This window comes from Chanos chanos, chromosome 1 (genome assembly GCF_902362185.1).
Source record: "Chanos chanos chromosome 1, fChaCha1.1, whole genome shotgun sequence".
NCBI classification, from domain to species: Eukaryota; Metazoa; Chordata; class Actinopteri; order Gonorynchiformes; family Chanidae; genus Chanos; species Chanos chanos.
Window position 1 is genome coordinate 58,350,405 of NC_044495.1, and position 17,500 is coordinate 58,367,904.

The 17,500-nt window shown below is 46.3% G+C and overlaps 1 protein-coding gene across 1 annotated transcript in view; it reads left to right on the top strand.

Annotated features, from left to right (window-relative positions):
- Positions 1-17,500, top strand: part of pdlim2 (PDZ and LIM domain 2 (mystique)) — a 41,142-nt gene that overhangs the window by 6,614 nt on the left and 17,028 nt on the right. Inside the window, exons 3-5 of the mRNA XM_030769604.1 lie at positions 4,473-4,542; positions 6,259-6,410; positions 8,427-8,496. Of these exons, the coding sequence (XP_030625464.1) occupies positions 4,473-4,542; positions 6,259-6,410; positions 8,427-8,496 (292 nt within the window). The remainder of the gene's footprint in view (positions 1-4,472; positions 4,543-6,258; positions 6,411-8,426; positions 8,497-17,500) is intronic.

Here is a 17,500-nt window from a genome sequence, read left to right on the forward strand (position 1 = left end):
TGACAGATGAGAGAGAGGCTTCGGTCTCTGGCGTTGCCGTTCGATGCGAGAATTAGTCACCTTTCCTTCAGACCTCTTTAGAGCTGACGACTGTTTGCTTTGGATCTGAGAGGGGCTGCAGACACATCCAGACGGAATGAGATTACGTGTAATTGTGACTTGAGACAGTAAATGCATTCACAAGAGTCTTGTGAAAAAACCCCTTGTCAATAAATCACAAGCGTCTTTTTTTTTTTTTCCCTCCTCAGATCGCAGATGCTTCGTCACGTTCTTCTTTCTCTTTTCTTTTGACCGACACAGATCAGTAAGTCGTCTACAGGTCGGTCAGTAGGTGTGTAGATGTTCCTATGAATAACTTAAAATGTACAGACAAATCTGTGCATGTGTCTCCTTTATCATCGTGCTGCGCGTCGGACCGAACCTGATTGGTGCGTGTATGGAGTCTATGACTGTCCGGCTGGGATTCTGCTTTAGACCCACGTTGGGTTTAGTGGACCGGTACGTCCAGACCACAACACCCAGTTGGTCTTTAAATGCTTCTCTCAGCAGTCTTTTGCTCCCACTGGTTTTTCCCCCGAATGCCTCTGGCTCTCTCCTTACGCCTCACACTCCCAAATGCGTGTCCATGATGAACAGAAACCTTCTAGAAGATGTGTCACCAAATGTAACGCTTAAAATAAATACAGGGTGCCGTGTGTTTTAAGCGTGGGGAATTTGCCCCGGCACGGAGCGAGACGTGAGACGAGTCAACAGAGGCGATCGGGTCATGGATTGGCCGAACGAAAAGCGAAATTCCTGACCTGGTTTGCGTTTGCCTGGAACGTTGGGCATGAAGACGCGTTTCGTCGACACGTCGAGTTTTTCAGGCAGCTCGATCTCACGCACAAGTTTTTCATTTGAAGCTCAAAGATTGGCACGCCTTGTCTGATCAACGAAAAGAAACCAAGGACAGTGGAAGGGGTTGTTTAAAGCCTTTCTAAAGGATCCATCTTGTCTACCCGCTGCGGCTGCCTGACTCAGCCTGGCTGACTCAGAGGGCCAGTGTGCCTGACTGAAGGATGAGCTTAGCGTGGAACTATTGAGTGGAATGATCTGGTCCAATGGGTTTTTACCATGTGTGTGTTTTGTTCTGTTTTTCTATTGTCTCAGCTGTACGTTCGGTTTCTCCGGTCCGCTGAATCTCAGCCGATGACGGAACGCAGGTTCTCTGTGACCCGTCCGGTCTTCTCATGGAGACAGCAAAACAGCTGGGGTCACAGGCTGACGTCAGAGAGAGAGAGAGAGAGAGAGAGATCTCACAGCAGTGTTGATCTAAGTTTATGTGTGTGTTTGTCGAGGTTCCCGCTCAACTCACTCACAGCAGGTGACCCATCCTGTGAGACGTTCTAATGAGATGAGTAAGGCAGCCAGGAATAAGGAACTTTGTGTGCTGTTTATTTTTTTTTCTCTTTGCTTTTTTTTTTTTTTTTAGCTTTCATACAATATACTGTAGTGCAGCTGATACTTCATAGAGTTCAAAACTCTCCATATGTCTTCCCAAACACACACACACACACACACACTCACACACACATATATTTGATGTGTGCGTGTGTGTGTGTGCGCTAAGACATATGGAGAGTCTTGAACTCTGAACTATCAAACCGTCAGCTGAACTATAGTGACCTAATGAGTAGCTCTTGAACATGAAACCATTTGTTTTGCATGACAGTCAAAAAAAAAAAAAAAGAAAAAAGAGAGAGACTGAAACCAATCGGTTTATTTTGATTAAAACCATAGGGAGCCGTCAGGTTTTCAGAGAACGCCGGTTTATCGTGTTTCTTTTGTACCAGCCCCCCGACCTCTAGCAGGTGCGTAGTGTATTGCATTGAGTCGGTTGCATATGGAGACCAAATGCCTTATGGGTAGGTTTTCACTGACGGAGAAGTAAGCTCTGAGAAATCTTTTTCACGCAGATCAGATCAGAGCTGAAGAATGAGCTGAAATTTACCACATGGCTTTCTGTTCTGCCATAGAGAGTCGAGTGAACAACTGGCTGTCTCCTCTCCTCTCCTCTCCTCTCCTGTACGCTGTTTCAACAACCTCAGTTTACCCTTCAGCTATTCATCCATCCGTCCGTCCGTCCTCCGCTGTCAAACATGTGGACAGGGTCAGAGGTTAAGGGTCAGAGGTTAATGAACATTTCAGACCTCTGTATTTAACCTTGGACTTTCTCCATACTTAGAGGTGCTGTTATAACTGGAAGGCCTGTCACTCTTGAGCTTCTCCACCCCCTCGGCAAAGACATGCTACGGCTGCCACGTAACTCAACACAAAGGTTTCATAAGCGTCTTTATTAGCTGCTGTGACCCCTTTTAAGACTCAAGTTATCATGTTATAATGACTCTTCCTCTGAGTAAGACCATACACTACTCTGAGTCAGTTTGCGTAAGTATTTGAAACATTGCAGTAACACAGACCTCCGCTCTGCTAAAGTTACAGAAATTCTGACGGGACTGCATGTCTTAAACCAGTACCAAACAATGAGCAGTAATGATGGTACCTTTGGTAAAGACTTTGATAAAGACATTCCAGCTGTGCTTAAGAGAGCAAGGCCACAAGGAAACAAAGCATTGAGGAGAACATGCCCCAGTCATTGAAATACTCTTTGACTCGTGTACTTTTGAAATGATTGGAATGGAATGTAGCACTGCATTTGTAAACAGTGCAGTGAATTTGAAGTGACAGAAAAAAAAAAAAAAAAAAAAATCAAACTGCATGTTTGTGATGTAATCCATTCACACAGCAATGTAATCTCATTAGCCGAGTATGCATTGCTAAGTTTTGTGTTGACAGAGGTTACAGAAAACCAACAGAAAGCTCTCACCCTCAATCAGTACACTCTGTTGCTCCACTGACGCGTGAAAAAGACATTATTCGCAGCCTTACAGATGCTGTTCGACTGGTTCTCTGTGTGGGTTCTGTTTGGTTGGGAATATTCGTTCAGCCCCATGCAGTAAGTCAGACAAGCTCAAGGTACGTTTCTGAGTAATTTAGCTCTGGTATTCTCAAACCTTGCTCTAAGCCTCATCATCATTCCTCTCAGGAGAGAGCGGGAGAGAGAGAGAGAGAGAGCGAGAGAGTGAGAGAGAGAGCCAGAGAGAGAGAGAGAGTCAGAGAGCGAAAGAGAGAGTGAGAGAGAGAGCCAGAGAGAGAGAGAGAGTCAGAGAGCGAAAGAGAGAGAGAGAGAGAGAGAGAGAGAGAACACGTTCGGGACTATCCTGGTGTATTTTTGCTGGCACTCACACTGTAGTTCCAGTTCCTGGCCCCTCAGGAGACCGACAGTAAAATGTACCATTAAAACCACCCAAACGAAGAACGTTAGGGACGCGCTTTCGTTCCTGAGCTGCGCGATGGCCCGCCGTCCGTCTGAAGTGGTCTGGATGAGGTGTGAGTTGGGAGGACAAACTGAGGAGAAACAGGCGTGTTCAGGGCTCTGGAGTCAGTTGGATATACAGTGTGGAATTCCATGTTGAAGTTATTGTGGTACTTCAAAGGCCAAAAAAATATTAGGTGTCAGGGGTTTTTTTTTTTTGCTTTTTTTTTTTTTTTTTGGGCTTTTTTGCCTTTATCCTTAACATCAGCAGAATGTGTTGGACTTCCTGTTTAAACACTTATTTCAGAAACTTGAAATACAGTAGTAGACAGAAGTGTCTCTCTCTCTGTCTGTCTGTCTGTCTGTCTGTCTCTCTCTCTCTCTCTCTCTCTCTCTCTCTCTCTGTCTGTCTGTCTGTCTCTCTCGATCTCTTTTTCTTTCCTTTGTTCTGTCCTCCCATTTTATTTTCTCACATTAGCACAGATGAAAAACCCACCAAACTAAACGGCTCACCAAGATCCCGTCCGTTCCTTAGGAAGCACAGTTGAGTTGTAGAATGGGGCCCTTGTGTGGAGTTCCTGTCTGGAAAAATCAATGAGATTTTTTTGCCCTCTATAGTCTATAAAACAGTGCTTAATTTTACTCAAATAAACATTGTTGGACATATTACTCTTCCTGATTGAGATTTGTGCTGATGGATTTGTCATGTTCATGTTTTCGTTTCTTCGTATAATTGAGTCTGCTGCTGCTCATGTCTGCCAACTCCCCCCCCCATTTCATGAAGAATGGCATTATCCTCAAGGCTTTTGCTTTCTCAGAAGTTGGCAAAAAAAAAAAAAAGAGAGAGACAGGGAGAAAAAGCCGTCACTATCGCTTAATGAAAGAAAGCCCCGTTTAATTAAAACGTTTTAAAGGAACACGATCTTCTGTCAAACATCAAAATTAGCCTGGAAGGTGGATTTGGTGGATTAAAATACACAGACAGACTGATTCAATCCGTCTGGTCGCAGTAACAACGCAGACGGACAATGAATCATTCTTTTCCGATTGAGACTGCGTCTGCTCGCACTGGGCTTCGAACTCTGATTGACGGCTAACGCCTGTATCTCCATCGCAGGCCTGACCCGCCCACCCCCGGAGAAACCAATGGGATCAGCTCTAAGGAACAGCTTGTTGGTCGCTTTCAGGTCAGTGTGTGTGTGTGTCTGTGTGTGTGTGTGTGTCTGTGTGTGTGTGCTGGACAAGAAAAAGACAAGAACTGTGTTTATGAAGTGTGAAATGATCACTTGCGTCCAAAACAAATTTCATTATGGACAGCAGAAACCATGTTTATGCAGTTTTTGAATAGCAAAGAGCATACTTCATACCAGTTAAAAAAAAAAAAAGAAAGAAAGAAAACTTTTCTGATTATTTTGCATAGTCCAATTTTGTGAAAAAACAAATGAGTTAAAACAAGATGTTCTTGTTTGATTGAGCCTGTTTTTTTTTTTGAGTTTTTGAGTTTGTTTGTGGAAGAAGTTAGATGTTAGGGCCACTCGGTTTGAATTTTGCTTGTCCTGTGTTGCCATTTTTGTTTGACCACAGTGACTGTAGACCTGTTGTGTTCTTAGTCAGCTGTCTGTGAATATGGGAATCATTCATTTACCGCACAATGTGACTCAAATAGAGTTTATTTTAGGTACCAGAGCTCAGTGTTGGGCAACGTAGGTATGAACTCAATGCTTCAGCTACCAAATATGGACCGATATTTCATCAGATCATTTTTTCATTCTCTTTTTTTTTTTTTTTCTGTCAGTTTATTAATTTGTAAAACTATGCTAGATGTTTCTGTACAAGACGATTCCTGTTCAGAGATGACCGAGTTTCCTCTGAGCCGAGGGTGTCAGACTTCTCTAGCGAGCGTCGTTCGAATACCAGAGTTTTTCGCGTCGATATTTGATCTAAATCAGCATGTATCGCCTCAAGCAGTCAAACGTCATATCTGTACATCCGGTTTTATTCTATGCCAGGTGCGTCAAACCCCCTGTCTTCCTGGCCTGTTATGTCTCCAGGCTTCTGTTCAAAATGTGAAGTACAGCATCGCCTGATTTCCCCAATTAGTCCGCCGCTAGACCTAAAGAGGGTAAATGATTCAAACAAACCAGTTTAGGATATGTAGTTTGGATCAAAAAACCTGAGTGGCCCTCCAGGGCCCGGGGGGGGTTTGGTACGGAACTGTACAGCCACGTAAAAGCTGTTTCTCGTTAACAAGGCCCGAACCCTCTCTCATTATTTAAGATGAATTGAGGGTCAAGGACATGTCATAAAGGAGACATTTTGGTATGGGGTTTTTTTTGCTCTTTTTTTTTTTTTTTTTTCGTTTTTGCTGCTCGAGCAGTCGTAACTCAGAGAGACAATGAGATATGCGAAGAGAACCGGAGAACGCTGTAAATCAGCCACGGTTCCTGTATTTTTATCGGACAGAGGGGGGGGGGGGCTGCCTGTAGGGGTGTCTCCTGTCACGGAAGATACGACCAAGGGAACACGGAGACGAACGCTGGAAAACGATGTGTTGTCAGCCCGAAGGGAAACGCTCGAAGCGGAATGGATCGCTGAGGTCGCAAACCTGCCTGTTGTTACAAAACCAGCTTTTTTTTTTTTTTTTGACTGAAGAGGCTGTTAATCTCAGCGTAAGCTACAGGAGAATGTGAAAAATGATGCTCAGATTGTTCTCTCGCTTTACAAGCGCGAAACGAATGAGGGGAGGTTGTAAGAGCAGTTTCATTTAAGTGGGTTACTCATTTGAGTTATGTTAAAAAAAAAAGAAAAGAAAAAAAGAAAAAAAAAGAAAGAAATGGAAGCTCTCGCTCTTGGCCGCCTTGCTGAGTTACTCCCTTGTTGCTGTTCCTCCCCCTCTCCTGTAGGAGGCGGTGCAGGTGAGTCATGACGAGAACCAGAACTACAGGGAGTACACCATCTCCAGTCCAGCGTCGCTGTCTCCGGGTCCATACTCCCCTGAGCCGCCCGCCAGCCCCGACAGGAAGGGCGCCTACATAACATCCTACAGTAACAAGAGGTAAAAATCACACCTTCCCTCTCAAGGTCTCTCAGCGCCTCAAAGAAAAAGGTTTGCCATATTTCTGAAAGCTCCAACCCTCAGAATGTGAGTCTCAAAACATAACTGAACTTAACTTTTGACACAGTGAGATTGTACGAGGCAGAGAAAAGGTCAGAGGTTTTATAGCCAGCGAGAGCTCTGTTTCGTTTTGCTGTATGGAACCGTTTGGAATGTCAGATATGAAGTCAGTTGAATGCATCGAATATCAGTTATTTTTAAGTTGGGAGATAAGGTGATGAAAGGATGGCGCGTCAGCGAACCTTCTCTTTTAGTCTGCGGTTTAAGAGCCTGCATCAGAGTAACACGGTGCCGGGAAACTCCTTCGGAACTACCGATGTTGAGTACGGTTACCATGGAGCTGCAGTCCGTGCTATTTCCCACTGATTCCCACCGGTACCGGTGGAGTCGCGGTGGCGTTCCAGTGTATCTCTCAGAGATTCTTCAAAACCAGCTCAAGAATCTTCTGCAATCTAGAATTTTCCGCCAGGTGTATTTACATTAGGAACGCAGACGTTATCTGGACAGAAAAAGAGATGAGTGACGTGACCTCCTGAGATGAGTGGCTGTAGAACAATCAAGATCTGTCAGTGTCTCCGTGGAACTTGGTACATTTTGAAGAGTACTAACAAGGGTATTCCATTTCAACCATCACCCTTTTCTGTTATTTCTCTGGATAAATTTTCGGCTGACTCTGGGAAGCAACCAAACGTTTCTTTTTCAAAATATACAGCTGATATGTTCGAGATGGGTGTTTTTTTTTTTTGTTTTAAACTTTAATTGCCACAGTAAAAGCACTCAGCTGTGTAAATAAAAAATGCATTCCATTTATAGAGCTATCTCAGGGAAGAAAGTAGTCTCCCATTACTCAGAGTCCGTTACTTTGATAGACAGATCAGCTAGTGATTCTAACCACAAGAACTGTTGCCGATTGGCCGGAAAGTTCCAGAAATCCTGTGACGGTCAAAGAAACACCCATAGAGTCGTGATCACTGAGAAAGATAAAAGTTAACGTCACGGCTAAGCGGTAAAGTGTTTACGTCAGAGAAATGAAGCGTAGCATGGCAAGTGAACGCGGCACGTTTTTTGGGTTTAGGACATTCTGCACTGAACTCGTAACAAAAGAGCTAGACAAGACACAACGTAAGGGTGAACTTTTCAAGAGAACAGAAGGATAACATATGGTTATCTCTCTCTTCCTTCATCCTTCTATCTCTCTCTTTCTATCTCTCTTTGTGCCTGCGACATATCCAGCCAGTAAGCAGTGTTGCCTGCAGGCAAAACCTCCAGAGCCCATTTAGAAGTCAGAGTTCAGGCTATGTTTCAGTGCTTCTGAATCACCTCCCCTCCCCTTAACCACACACACACACACACACACACCCCTCCATTTTTTTCTGTACCTGCTCTCCAAGGGCTCAGGACCAAGGAAATCAGGCTTTTCTGTGGTTGAAGCCGCATTCCAGGTGTCAGTACCGATTGGTTTCACTTTACATCTCGAGCCCGAAAGGATTCGGGCTGTGTTTCATAACCCGCGGATGACGGGCGAGCGACGTCGAAGGCCTGTGTGGGGCGAACGAGGCTTTGTCGTTTTGCTGACAGAGTCTGAACGGGGCCGACATTTTGCGGCGGTACCCGCAGAAGTAGCGGCTGTGCAGACTTTGACTGACCCTCAGGTTCCCAGGCTCGCGTGGACATCTGAAGACCTCTTGATTGTAATTTGGCTCGTGTTTATTTTCCTGCCATGTTCTCGCTCCATTTGAGCTAAGTTCCATGTAGATGTCAACAGAGAATCTTTGGCCTCAGTTCTCCTTCCAAGACCATTTTTCTCACGGCACCCCTTCATCCCCAATTCACGCACAGTTGACGCACTCAATAAGAACTTCCCGTAGAATTTGGAAATGCTTTTATTTATTTTTTTTTCGCCTCCTTGAAGAAACGCCTGTGTGTCATTAACCTGTCTTTGCTTGTACGTTTCAGCCTCCAGTCGCGCCCCTGGTCCCCTGAAGACAAGAACATCAGTCACAGACTGTCCAGGCCTCTTTCTCAGGTAGGACTCTCAGAACCAGATCTCCCACTCATTTAAATTCAGCCCAGTATAAGCCTAGTCATGGGTTAAAACGTCACGCTTAATGCTGATTTTTTTCTGTTGGAAGCCCTTTTCGTTTCTGGACTGTGTTTTAATTTGCTTCCAGAAAACTGTCCTTGAGTGCCTTAAAGAGACTACAACCTCATTAATCTTAAAACTGTGTTAGGGCAAGCAATAGAAACCCCCCCCCCCTCCCCGGCACTTTTTGAGAATTCAAAGGAATCTGTATTAATAGCTGCGTGACAGACAATATTTAGTATAATTTCGACTCTGCTTCTTGTCATACAAAATGCTTTCGACTGGATCTTGACATTCTCAACTCGATCATGACTTAGGTCGAATCTAAGTATGTCAGGATATATAAAGTATATGTAATCTTAATCTGGAACCAATTATATTAATCTGAGTCATTTAATCTGCTACCAGTGACTCTGTGAGAATAAGTCTGTTTATTGGGTCATATCCTCAGGGGCGTAGGTAGGTTGCCAGGCCCTCTGGAGCTGATTACTCTTCTACGAAATAATTGTACACTCCATGCACAAATTTTGACCCCCACCCCCACCCCCACAACAAAGAAGTGACTAGTTTTGATATTTTCTTAGTGGGAGATGCACGTAAACCGTGAAAGGTCAGCTCGGCGGTCTGACATTAAGGTACAGGAAGAAAGCTGGAACGGTTAATTCAAAACATCGTTGTAAGGAAGCGAGTGATTAGGGCTCCGAAGAAAAAGAAAGGGAAAAAAAAAACCCCAATGAGTTTGACCTTTCGAGGATTCACTAAGACACGGGGCTCATTAATGTTGTTTCAATATTTGTGGAACCACACTTGACCATAAAGGATGGTCTAGGGCTGATCCACCACTAACTGGTGGTTGCAGTATTTCTTTACTGGTTTCCAGCCACTAAAAGCCAAGGAGTATAAGGGTTCAGCAAAGGGATTTAGGAGTTGGGGTTAAAAGAGAAAAAAAAAAAAAAAAAGGGAACGGAACATTGTGGGAAAGTTCATCACGAGACATGTAAGTTATGTAGAGTCACTGTAGTCCCACAGAGGGTTCTAGAAGGCAGATGACAGAACAGGAAAAAATAAGGCAGGACCTTTCGATTGCTGATGGAATTCCAGTCATTTCATGAATGCTGTTGATGTTAACGAGGTCTTTAGATAAATATGCACTTAGTGACACAGACTTATTAAACTCCAAAAGAACATTCCACGTACGCGTCAGAAGCGGTCAGGTCTTTGGAGAGACGTCCGTTTTGTAACAGCGAAGATGGCCGTGGGAGGGTTTTTTTTTTTTCTTTTTTTTTCTTTTTTTGAATGCTTCTTGCGATCACAGTGGAAAAGGTTTCGGTCAATCTCTGCCCTTGTAGCTTGTTGAGGGGTGGGGGGGGAGAGAGAGAGAGAGAGAGAGAGAGAGAGAGAGAGAGAGAGAGAGAGAGAGAGAGAGAAAAGTCATTGGAAACAGATGTGTCTTATCTCTTTGTGGTGAAGCTCTCTCGTTCCTCTCGTTCTCTCGTTCATTCGTTCAGGAAGTCTGGGAGGCTGAAGGTCGGCAGACAACAAGCCTGCTGTCTTGTTTCATGCCTTGATTTGGTCAGGTCCAGACAAAACCCCAGCCGTCTGCCTGCTGTGTGTGTTGGGCCACTGACAAACTCGAACCTGTCCAGACCTGTCACTCAAGCCTGTCAGCACATCCCATTGGTCAGTGACCCCCTCCCCCTCAATTTAGTGACAACCACTCAGTGAGGCAGAAATTTTCCCTTTTATGTCGAACTCTCTCTATTGTTTCAGGGGGTGTTTTTGGCCTCTTTCTATCCTGGCATCGGAACACAAATTTGAGAATATATTCTCAGAGCAAAAAAAAAAAAACAATTCTTGTAACAGATCGGTAAAAAACATATCCTTTCCCCCGAAGGACTTATGATTGTTATTCCTCTGTCAGGAGCAGAGATGGAGAGATGTTCATTTAGCCTGAGAGTGGAATGACTGTAATGTCGCTTTGGTCGGACACAGAGCGCGCGAGAAAGCTAAGGGGGTGATGACTTGCGTCTTTGCTGTGCCCCAAGATCAGATAAATGAACCGATTAGGGAGGGGGTCAGTTTGTGGTTTTGAGGGGGGGTGGGGGTCAGATTTGGTGTGAAGCTAATGACCGCGAGCCAGGCTGATGTGAGAGGAGCTGTTCCTGGCTGTGATGCAGCGTGTCTGGGTCTGGGTCCCGCACGGGCAGCTGGGAGCGTGGACGGTATTAGGAGTCGAGTGGATGACCAGGCCTGTGATGTTTTTTTTTTACTCAGAGGAATGCAGGGTATTACACACTCTTCTGTCACACGGCCTACTTCTGCTGACCCGCGTGTGTGTGTGTGTGTGTGTGTGTGTGTGTGTGTGTGTTTGTGTGTGTGTGTGTGTGTGTCAGACAGAAAGAGAGAGAGAGCGAGCGTACCACAGCTTTTCCCCTGCATACTTTTACAGATTTTTTTTTTTTTTTTTTAAAGATCCGCTCACCCTTTCTCCTCATTTTTCATCCCAAACTGGAATCTTTTCATCTTTTTCTCTCTCCTCTTCTGGGAGCGCTTGCATTCTTTCACTCTCAGGCTGCTCCAGGACGTTGAATCTTTTTTAGTGCTTAACTAAATCCGAGGAGAGACTTTGTGTGTGTGTGTGTGTGTGTGTCTTTGTGCGTGAGACGCTACACATTTAGAAGTGTGCATGTGTGCGCGCTTGTGCGTGTGTGTTTGGTGTATGTGCGCGTACATACTTTAGACTCCTGGCCAGAAAACACAGAATACATGCACAACATGGCTGTGGGAAAATGTTGTAAACGTAGACCAAGCGTCCAAGTTACATTAGCGCGTTGAGTTTCTGATATCGATCATTCATTCGGCAGAACCTTCAGACAGGTCTGATGTTATTTAGGTCCTGCGCTCTCTCCTGATCCCTCCAGCCTGCCTGGGTCCGGCCCTGCAGCTGAGTGGAAAGCACTCTGTGTTCTCACAGACCCTCAGGTGTTTTGCGGTTTTGCCCAGAGCTCTGGACACCCCTGGAGAGTGGATGCTTGCTTGGATTTTTTTCCCCCCGCCTGAGGAGGCCTGCCACGGGGTCTGAGCTCAACCAGTGATCTCTCTCTCTCTCTACCTCCGGCTTTCATGAGCGTTGAGTTGAGTGCTTTCAGAGTTTTGCGTCGTTCACACACACACACGCACACACACATGCGCGCACACACACAGACACACGCGCACACACGCTCATTTTGTCCAGGTTTGCCTGGTGAGCATTTTAGAGGGCCCCTCCAACACTCTCTCTCTTCACTGGGTCCTCTGTCCTGTGTGGGGAAATGTGAGGCCTGGGTCTGGCGTACGGGGCGATGAGGCTCCATTCAGAAACTTCTAGAAAAAAAAAAAAAAAAGTTTTCCGCCACTTCTCCACTCAACTGGAGGAGCTGTGAGAGAAGCAGAGAGAGAGAGAGACAGGAGCCCAGAGACGACTCCATTAACTTCTCTCCGTTAGGTGTAAAGTGTCCTGGGAACACAGGCCTGTACAATAGAGGCTCTGATGCAGTGGAATCGGTGAGAGCGGTGTTAGCTTTCCCCACATGACCGACGGGACAGACGTGCCGTTGTGTACTCGAGTCGGTCAGAGATGGACGGAAAAGAGAGAGAGAGAGACGGAGAGGGTGGAGAGGAGGACACAAGGGGATTCCTCTATTTCAGTTTTAAACCTCCACCCTTTCTCTCTCATCCTCTCCTCCCTCCCTCCCTCACTCCGCCCTCACCCTCCGCCTCTTTGTGCGGCGACGGCCCAGTAGGAGCTGGGACACAGAGGTGGCCTTTGTCCCAGTCAGACCCTCTCACCAGCAGACACTCTCTGAGGATGGGCTTCTGATAACAGCTACACCTCTGAGAGAGAGAGAGAGAGAGAGAGAAAGAGAGAGAGAGAGAGTGAGAGAGAGAGAGAGAGAGAGAGAGAGAGAGAGAGAGAGAGAGAAAGTGTGAGTCAGTCATGAGAAAAAGGATGGTGGGGAAGACAAACTGAGAAGTCGAGATCTGGAGGTTTGATGTCAGACAAGAATTTAAAAAGAAAAGTGGGGGCGGGGGGGGGGGGGGGCTAGTTGAACTTCTGTCAGTAGGCCTTTGTCTCAGACCCTTTTGATTGAGGGAGATGTTCTAGAAGATTCCACATGCTTGATCAAGAACACAGGCACGAAATGGCGACATCAAAGCTCGCTCCAGGCTTCTCCCTTGACAGGCGGAGAAATCGCCGAGCCCCGTTCTCTTCCTGAAGCTACTGGAACATTTCTCCTGTGAAATATTTTTGGGTTCGGTTTGGAGGTTTTTTTTTTTGAGAGGAACTCTCTGTCTAGGTGGTCTGAAAAAGGCAAACCGTGTATTCAGTACGTCCAAAAGCTCTTTCCTTTCCTCTCTGTTTCCCTCCAGCAGCTTCTCCCTCCGTTTTCCTCCTCTCTCTTTTTCTGGGCTTTACTTTTGTTCTCTCTCTCCCTCTTACTGGTTTTATGGAAGTCGATGACACAGTTTTTATACGTTTTAACCACCCAAACCGTTTATGTGTTTGGACCTTGTTCTGAGGTAAACCTGGCATGACTGATGGGACAGAGAGGGGGAGAGAGAGAGAGAGAGAGAGAGAGAGAGAGACGGGGGAATGAGAAAGTGAAGGAGTGAGAACAGGAACATGAAGCATCAGCGCCTTTTCCTGAGGGTGGAGGGAGAATATGAGTGGGTCTGTTTAGGCTATCAGTGAGGAACTGACTTTTGGACAGATGGGCAGCCAGTCTTAATAAAATTCTGGGCAATCCCCCCCCCCCCCCCCCCCTCAGGGTGTGTGTGTTTGTGTGTGTGTGTATGAGTGTGTGTGTCTGTGTGTATGGGTTTGTGTGAGTGTGTGTGAGTGCGCATGAGTGTGTGAGTGCACGCGCGCTCGTGTGTGTGAGTGAGTGAGTGAGTGAGTGCGTGTGTGCGTGTGTGTGTGTGTGAGTGCGTGTGTGTGTGTATGAGAGTGTGTGTATGTATGAGTGTGTGTGTATGTGTGTGTGTGTGTGTTTGTGGTTTAAGGGGATGCAGACCTGTGGCCAACCCTTCTGAGGTTTTCAGCCTGCTCCCTCCAGGCTATTAGGGACAGAGTGTGATGCTGGTTGCCAGCGGCGACTGTGCTGGGGTTAGTGAGTGTTGCCATAGCGGCAGGCCTCATCCTGTACGAGGGCACGGAACTGCAGTTATAAATAAACACAGAAATAATGATGGGGATCTTGACATACTGTCCTTTTACTGACCACAGCACTTTATACACACACACACACACACACACACACACACACACCACACCACACCACACTCTTCCTCTCACAAACCGCACATGCATAGTACATACACATGTAGGCATGCACAATGCTCACACACACTTTACCTCTTTCACAGACACACACACACATGCACATACACATGCATTCAGCGTGCGAACATGCAAAAATGGCATGCAAGCACTCTCTCTCTTTCTCTAGCTCTCTCTCTGTCTCTCTCTCTCTCTCTCCGTCTCTCTGTCTCTGTTTGTCCCAGACTGGGTGGGGTGACTTTGGATGGATGAAGTGTGTATCTCCCTGTTCTGTGTCCAGGAGGGAGGATGGCAGTGCTCACTTCCACAGCCTCTCTGTGTGTGTGTGTGTGTTTGGGGGTGTGGCGCACTCAAACGCAGGCCTGTGGTCTCGGCCTCTAAACTCAAATGGAGTCTTGGCACGCAGAACTCCCAACTATCAATTGCTGTTTTCAACTTAACAGCACTCTTTTCTTCTCTCTGTTTCTCTCTCTCTCTCTCTCTCTCTCTCTCTCTCTCTCTCTGTTGCTCTTAAATGGCATGTCGCTCTTTAGAAAGGACAGGGGCTGGACAGTGGGTATGTGTCACAGGAAAGGGTCATCTGAAAACCATAGAGCTTGAAAAACCAACCAAAAGGGCCTCTTCAACGCTTTCTAGGTCAGGAGACTTTGTTTTCTGTCTGTCACTTTAAGCCTTTCTCCTCTGTCCTTCTCTCCTTCTCTCTCACTCTCTCTGTCCTTCTCTCTTTCTCTCTCCCTCTCTCTGTCCTTCTCTCTTTCTTTCTTTCTCCCTCCCTCTGTCGCTCTCTCTTTCTCCCTCTCTCTGTCGCTCTCTCTTTCTCTCTCCCTCCCTCTGTCGCTCTCTCTTTCTCTCTCCCTCCCTCTGTCGCTCTCTCTTTCTTTCTCCCTCCCTCTGTCGCTCTCTCTTTCTTTGTCCCTCCCTCTGTCGCTCTCTCTTTCTCTGTCCCTCCCTCTGTCGCTCTCTCTTTCTCTCTCCCTCCCTCTGTCGCTCTCTCTTTCTCTCTCCCTCCCTCTGTCGCTCTCTCTTTCTCTCTCCCTCTCTCTGTCGCTCTCTCTTTCTCCCTCCCTCTGTCGCTCTCTCTTTCTTTGTCCCTCCCTCTGTCGCTCTCTATTTCTCTCTCCCTCCCTCTGTCGCTCTCTCTCTCTCAGTAAAGAGAAACACAAGCAAACAGCTGTGTTACGTTGGTCCTGAAACAGGAGTCGCTGTGTGTGTGTGTGTGTGTGTGTGTGTGTTTTTTGTGCGTGTGTGTGCGTGTGTGTGTGTGTGTGTGTTTGTTTTGTGCGTGTGTGTGTGCGTGTGTGTGTTTGTGCGTGTGCATTTGCGTGTGCGATATGGGATACCAGCCCAGCATTCATTGATAAATCTAAGGGCCACCGTGACCCTGGACCCTTTGGCGTGTTCTCGCTCCCACCACTCCAACAGATTTTATCGTTCTTTCTCGGAGTGGAAAAGTTAGCGGGCGCGCAAAGGACGGCATGACCCCCCCCACCCCCTCCCCCCCAGCGCCCCGTTTCCTCCCCCCGCCACGACCGGAGAACCGAAGAACTTTGCCCGGGTTTATGGGGAACTTTTTGGCCGAGAGATGTGCCTGTGTTTTTTTAAAAAAAATTTTTCTGTGGTTTTCCTGAATGGTCCCGAATGGTATGTCAACATTCCACAAGTTGTCAAGGTAACCATGCCCCCCCCCCCCACACACACACACTGTTTTTTTCTGTCTGTATGAAACTCTTAAATATGAATGTTTTAGAGTCGTCTTTAACTCAGTCTCATCAACCCCCTCACCTCTGAATCGTTTCCACGGTAATGTCTGTCATTTAAGAACGCAAAAAGACCTTTGAATTTCCACAAGAATTTTGTGTGTTCTGTGGTAGCCAACCACCCACCTCGACTGTGTGTGAGTGTATGTGTATGTGTGTGTATGTGTGTGTGTGTGTGTGTGTGTGTGTGTGTCATGGGTCATGCGTGAAGAGTAGAACAAAGGAAATTATGTCACAGCAATTACTCAACATTACACTGAAAAATTATAAACTCTAATGGTGAGGGTGATGAGTGTGTGTGTGTGTACGCGCGCGTGTGCGTGTGTGTGTGTGTGTGTGTGTGTGAGAGAGAGAGAGAGACAGAGAGAGAGAGAGAGAGAGAGGAAGCGGTAGTGAAAGAGGAAAAACATGGTTGAAGGAAAACGTAAGGGATAAACTAAGTGCTGTGAGGCTGAAAGAGAGAGAATTTGAAAGAAAAGAGAGAGGAAGGGAGAGAAAACAGGGCCAGAAGAAAGAGGGGGCTGGAGAGAGAGAGAGAAAGAGAGAGAGATGGACTTCAGCCCAGTAGGAAGAGACAACTGAAGACCAGGTGGAATGTGTCACTCTCAGTTATATAAAACGTCTTAATTATGATTTAAATATCTCCAGGAACAGATGAGAAAACCGGATAGAGCTAAAAAGAGCATGTTATCTCAGTGAATAAAGCCTCTCCTCGGAATGTGTGTGTGTGTGTGTGTGTGAGAGAGAGAGAGAGAGAGAGAATGTGTGAGTGACAAACTGTCTCCATTTGTCCTTCAGTACATCCACACTTCAGTGTATCACTTAATATCTCTGTCCTTTATTTGGATATTCAGAAGTGTGAGTTGAGAGATTCCTCCAAATTTTATTGGCGGAGTTGATTATTTCTCTCTCTCTGTCCTCCTCCTCCTCCTCTCTCTGTCTCTCTCTGTTTGTGTTTGTGTGTGCGCGTGTGTGTATGTCCATTTGGGATGTGCTGTAGCTGTTTTCTGGGCTTTGGCTGTCTGAGGTGTGTGTGTGTGTGTGTGTGTGTGTGTCCATTTGGGAAGTGTGGTAGCTGTTCTCTGGGCTTTGGCTGTCTGAGTTGTGTGTGTGTGTGTGTGTGTGTGTCCATTTGGGAAGTGTGGTAGCCGTTCTCTGGGTTCTGATTGGCTGTCTCTGTGAGTTGTGTGTGCGGTGTGTACAGAGAGAGGGCTGCTGTGGTTAAATTAAATACATTATGAAGTTCATGTCAAGGCGTCAAGGACCATATCAGCTCCAGATGTTAAATGAGTCTTACGATCTTTTCCAGTTGGACTCTCACACAGACGTCATTAAAAAATGAGGAATGGACTGCATACAGAGCTCTCCTTCCTTCTGTCTCATTTACTCCTCTCTCTCCCTCTCTCGTTTACTCCTCTCTCTCTCTGTCTCTCTCTCTCTCTCTCTCTCTCTCTCTCTCTCATTTACTCCTCCCCCTCTCTCTCTCTCTCTCTCTCTCTCATTTACTCCTCTCTCTCTCTGTCTCTCTCTCTCATTTACTCCTCTCTCTCTCTCTGTCTCCCTCTCTCGTTTACTCCTCTCTCTCTCTGTCTCTCTCTCTCTCTGTCTCTCTTCTCTTTTTCTCAGTCTTTCTCTCTGCCTCTCTCTCTCCCTCTCTCCATCTCTAATTGGGCAAATAATTAGTAGATTTGGCTTCCTAGACTTTCCTTCCAGGAAGCAGGCACACACACACACGCACGCACGCACGCACGCACACACACACTTGCTGCAGACCACCTCTTCTCACTGAGGTTAGAAGATTCTGTGTAATGATTAAGATAAGCAGGAGATGGAAGGTTTTGGAAACAGGAACAGTTGCATGAAAAATGAA